Source organism: Penaeus vannamei, chromosome 2 (assembly GCF_042767895.1).
Source record: "Penaeus vannamei isolate JL-2024 chromosome 2, ASM4276789v1, whole genome shotgun sequence".
NCBI lineage: Eukaryota > Metazoa > Arthropoda > Malacostraca > Decapoda > Penaeidae > Penaeus > Penaeus vannamei.
The window spans coordinates 41351844-41356843 of NC_091550.1; the positions used below are offsets into that span (position 1 = coordinate 41351844).

General features: G+C 38.2%; 1 protein-coding gene across 2 annotated transcripts in view; it reads left to right on the forward strand.

Annotated features, from left to right (window-relative positions):
- The window catches only part of LOC113820401 (acetylcholine receptor subunit alpha-L1-like), a 578677-nt gene that overhangs the window by 561406 nt on the left and 12271 nt on the right, over nucleotides 1-5000 (forward strand). The window contains exons 7-9 of one of the 2 annotated variants that reach the window (XR_011399239.1): nucleotides 1-123; nucleotides 488-846; nucleotides 4150-4430. The exon at nucleotides 1-123 is cut by the window's left edge and continues 34 nt beyond it. Coding sequence is in view for 1 of the 2 variants with exons in the window: in XM_070133166.1 (XP_069989267.1) it covers nucleotides 1-123; nucleotides 488-846; nucleotides 4150-4341 (674 nt within the window). In the remaining variant the exon portion in view is untranslated. Of the gene's footprint in view, nucleotides 124-487; nucleotides 847-4149 lie in introns of both variants that reach the window. The other variant, XM_070133166.1, reaches the window with a different exon arrangement.

Below are 5000 nucleotides of genomic sequence, written 5' to 3' on the forward strand. Positions count from 1 at the left end.
TGCGCGTGCCGAAGAAGGGCGAGGTCGAGGGCGAGAGGCAAGAGCCCGGAGGAGGAGTGCCACGCGAGAACGGAAATGGCACCAGCTTGAGGGAGAGGATTCGGGACACGCAGCAGTTCCCAGGTGAGTGTGAGTATGAGATCTCTATTGTACCTGGACGATAGGGTGGTATAGGGCGAGGGGCTTCAACGGGGGTGGGTGAGTGGGGTGGGGTGGGGAGGGGTTGAAGCTGTTTCGTGTCTATGTCAAAAACACGATCGGGGGGAAAAATGATTAAATAATCATGTATTGTCTCTTCTATAATAAGCGGCGTAATTTGTCTGCTGCTTTTTGTTTGTTTGTTCGTTTCTTCGACTTCCTCTCTGCATATCATCCTGTACGTGTGCCTTACCCTGCGTCCGCCTTTAAGTTTATTCGCCCGTCTTCCTTCTCCTTCGACCGATCCCCCCCCCCTCCACCCCCTCCCTCACGGTCCTCTCCCCCGCAGGCTCGTCCTACAACGGGCTCCGTCCCCCTGGCGGCGGCGGCGGTGGCGGAGGCGGCGGCGGCGGCGGCGGCGGCGGCGGCAGCGGCGGAAGCATCTCGAGCGGCGGCGGGGGCATGCGGGGGAGCTGCCTCGGGGGGGCGGCCGACGGGGGCACCCTCGACCTGGACGGCGACGACCTGACGGGCAGCCCGGGCATGTCTGGCGGGTCGTCCCGGTACGACACCCGCTTCGGCGACCTGCCCGAGTGCTTCCACATCTCCCACGAGGAGCAGGCGCGCTACCCCTCCGAGATCCAGCGCGCCATCCAGAACGTCAAGTTCATCCACTTCCACATGGTGCAGCAGGACAAGTTCAACGAGGTAGGCCGGCGCTCGGGGCCCTCGCACGCGCCTCCGTCTCCTTTGCGTCTTCTTCCTTCTTCTATATCTATTCTTTTCTTCTCTTCTTCCTTCCTTCTTCTATATCTATTCTTTTCTTCTCTTCTTTCTTCTCTTCTTCCTTCCTTCTTCTATATCTCTTCCTCCTTCCTTCTTCTATATCTCTTCTTTCTTCCTTCTTCTATATCTCTTTTTCCTTCCTTCTATATTTATTCTTCCTTTCTTCTTCCTTCCTTCTTCTATATCTCTTCTTTCTTCCTTCTTCAATATATCTTCTTTCTTCCTTCTTCAATATCTTCTCTTCCTTCTTTCTTCAATATCTCATTTCTTCTTCTATATCTTTCCTTCCTTCTATATTTTTTCCTCCTTTCTTCTTCCTTCATTCTTCTATATCTCTTCTTCCCTTCCCTTCTTCTTTTCTTCTCTTCTTCCTCGTCTTATGCATCATCTTCTTCTCCTCCTCATATTCATCTAGTTTTCTTTTCCTTTTCCATGTTGCCTCCTTTCTTTTTCTTTGACGCAAATTATGGCTTTTCGGTTTTGGTTTTCTTTCTTTCTCTTGACTAGTTCATTGAAGTAGGCCTATCGTTGTTTTGAAAGTTTTTATTTTCTTTTAATCTCTAATTTCCTTTGAATGGACACGGTTTTATTATTCCTTCTTTCCCTCCCTCTCTCTCTATCTATCTATCTATTCCACTCTCTCTCTCTCTTCCTCTGTCTGTCTGTCTCTCTCTCTCTCTCTCTCTCTCTCTCTCTCTCTCTCTCTCTCTCTCTCTCTCTCTCTCTCTCTCTCTCTCTCTCTCTCTCTCTCTCTCCCTCTCTTTGATATTTGTTTCCCTTTTCATCTTTCTCTTTTTAATTTTATTTCTCTCTTTGACTTGAATACGTTCAGCACGATAGGCCTTTTGGAAAGAAAAACGATATTTTTTTTTTTTTTTTTTTTTTTTTTTTTTTTTTTTTTTTTTTTTTTACCTTTCATTTGCTTTCCTTCAATGATTTCATATTGGATCTGCCAGAGACGAGATCAATTTTGTAGATTCATCATTTTCCTTCTGTCAACCATAGACATTTATCTCATCCATTTATCACGAAATATACATAAGGAAACCATTTGTTATTTTATCATATTGGGGCATCGGTTCTTCTATCTATATTGCTTTTCATGTGTTATTTCTGTCAGCCTTTGTTTGTCTGTTATGTATATAAACATATGTAAATATACATATTTCTATATATGTTTGTATATATATATATATATATATATATATATATATATATATATATATATATATATATATATATAAATATATATATATATATATATATATATATATATATATATATATATATATATATATATATATATATACATATATATGTGTGTGTGTGTGTATGTGTGTTTGTGTGTGTGTGTGTGTGTGTTTGTGTGTGTGTGTATGTTTATATATATATATATATATATATATAAAAATATATATATATATATATATATATATATATATATATATATATGTAAATATATATATATATATATATATATATATATATATATATATATATATATATATATATGTATATATATATATATATATATATATATATATATATATATATATATATATATATATATATATACATATATATATGTATATATATATATTTATATTTATATATATTATATATGTATATATATATATAGATATATATATATATATATATATATATATATATATATATATATATATATATATATGTGTATATATAGGTATATGCACACACACACTCGCACACACACTCACACACACACACACACACACACACACACACACACACACACACACACACACACACACACACACACACACACACACACACACACACACACACACATATATATATATATATATATATATATATATATATATATAGAGAGAGAGAGAGAGAGAGAGAGAGAGAGAGAGAGAGAGAGAGAGAGAGAGAGAGAGAGAGAGAGAGAGAGAGAGAGAGAGAGAGAGAGAGAGAGAGAGAGAGAGAGAGAGAGAGAGAGAGAGAGAAAAGCTGTTATTAAATAAATGAAAACCAATATGGACGAATCAATGACCAGATATATATACATTCTATTTGTATGTGTGCATCTCTGCCTGTCTATCTGTCTATCAGTGTATCTGTATTTCCATTTTTGCCTAACGGTTTATCTATCAATCTGTCTGTCTATCTGTCTGTCTATAAATCAATCTTTTTCTTCTTTATTCTTTACATTTATCATATCTACTTTTATTAACATCATTCATTACTGATATACATAGAGAGGCCTGATAATTTTAGTCTAAAATGGATTTCTATCATGATGCCAGTATGTAATAAAGTATTCTGCATAGGGAAGATAGTGTAAACATTTAGATCTCTTCAAAGTCAAAGCAACATAGATTAAGTGGTCCTTCTTGAGCAATCTATACTGTTATTGTCTCGCCAACCGGATAATAAGCGCCTTGTAACACTTTTCTTCGTAATTAAAGTAAGAGATATGTGTAAAATGAATCAAAGTAAATTACATGAAAAGTAAAATGAATTAAAGTAAAAGATATGTATAAAAATGATTTAAGTATTTTAAACGAAAAATTAAATGAATTAAAGTAAAAGATATGTGTATAAATTAAAGCAAATTAAATGAAAAGTAAAGTAAATCAAAGTTAAAGATATGTGTAAAAGCTACTTTTATTATTAGACTATTAGAATCCAATCGTAAAAAAAGAAAAAAAAAGATGGAATATAACAATTCCCTTCTTATTTTTGGATACACTGATAGGATCCTACAATAAATTTATCATATCTCTTTAAAATCGACATCTGCTTCAGAGTCCAGAAGAAATATTACAGAATCATCTCATTTTCTGCATATCTCTTTTACAAAAATTATCAAAGTTTTTTTTTATGTATATTTTCCTCTACCGAAACCAGCCTCATAGTCCTACAAAACTAAACATTTTTGCTTTTTTCAAACGAAATCAGATTTCCACATTTTTTCCTTGTTTATCTCCTCTCTAACGAAATCTGCCTCCACATCCCCGCAGATTTTTTTCCCCTGCATATCTCCTCTCTAACGAAATCTGCCTTCAGATTCCCACAGAACAATAATTTTTCTTTCCCCTGTATCTCTCCTCTCTAACGAAATCTGCCTTCAGATTCCCACAGAACAATAATTTTTCTTTCCCCTGTATCTCTCCTCTCTAACGAAATCTGCCTCCACGGATCTAACCGAGCCCCCCCCCCCCCTCCACCCCACAGGAGGACGACGACTGGGCCTTCGTCGCCATGGTCCTGGACAGACTGCTGCTGTGGGTCTTCGGCCTCACGTCTGTGGTGGGGACGGTCGTGATCCTCTGCGAGTCGCCCTTCCTCTACGACTCCACAGACCCGGTCGACATGCTGTTCAGTCAGGTCGGGCGGACGTTGCGAGGGGAAGACCTGGACATGTAGACGCGAGGGGAGGCTGCCGCGACTCCGCGCCGGCGACGGGAAGGCGGGGAAGAGGACGGCGTAGACTATTTCGCGCATTTCGTGTTTAGGTGCGTCTGTGTGCGCGCGCGCGTGTGGGGTGACTGCGCGGGTGTGTGTGCGTGTGCGTGTGGTTTATCTGCGTATCGTAGAGCTTCACCTAGGAAAGTTGGAGTAATTTTGTGTCCGAAGAGGTGTTGTTTTTACCTTGAATTACCGCTCAATAGACAAGTATAACTTGAGGTAACAGTGTGTAGTGCAGAACCTCGAGTTCTATAAATAAAACGAAAAAAAACAATGATGGCTTTGACTTTGACGGAAAAGAAAAAAGAGCCACGTGTTTTCAATGAAAGGAGTGCTATATTTTTAAGGCGCAATTGATCTATGTAGATATACGCAAATATATGTATATATATATTTGACAGAAATGAAAAAAATGATACTAATAAATCATTCAAATTACATGAAAACGACACAAAACAATCATATTGTGATCATTTTTAAATTCACAACCGACACGAATCGACGATCTTCCAATTGTGCCAAAATACGAAAAAACAAACAAAGACAAAATAAAATAACGATAATAAAAAAAAACAATACCTGACACTGCTCAATTGACCCTCACAGCAGACGTTGAT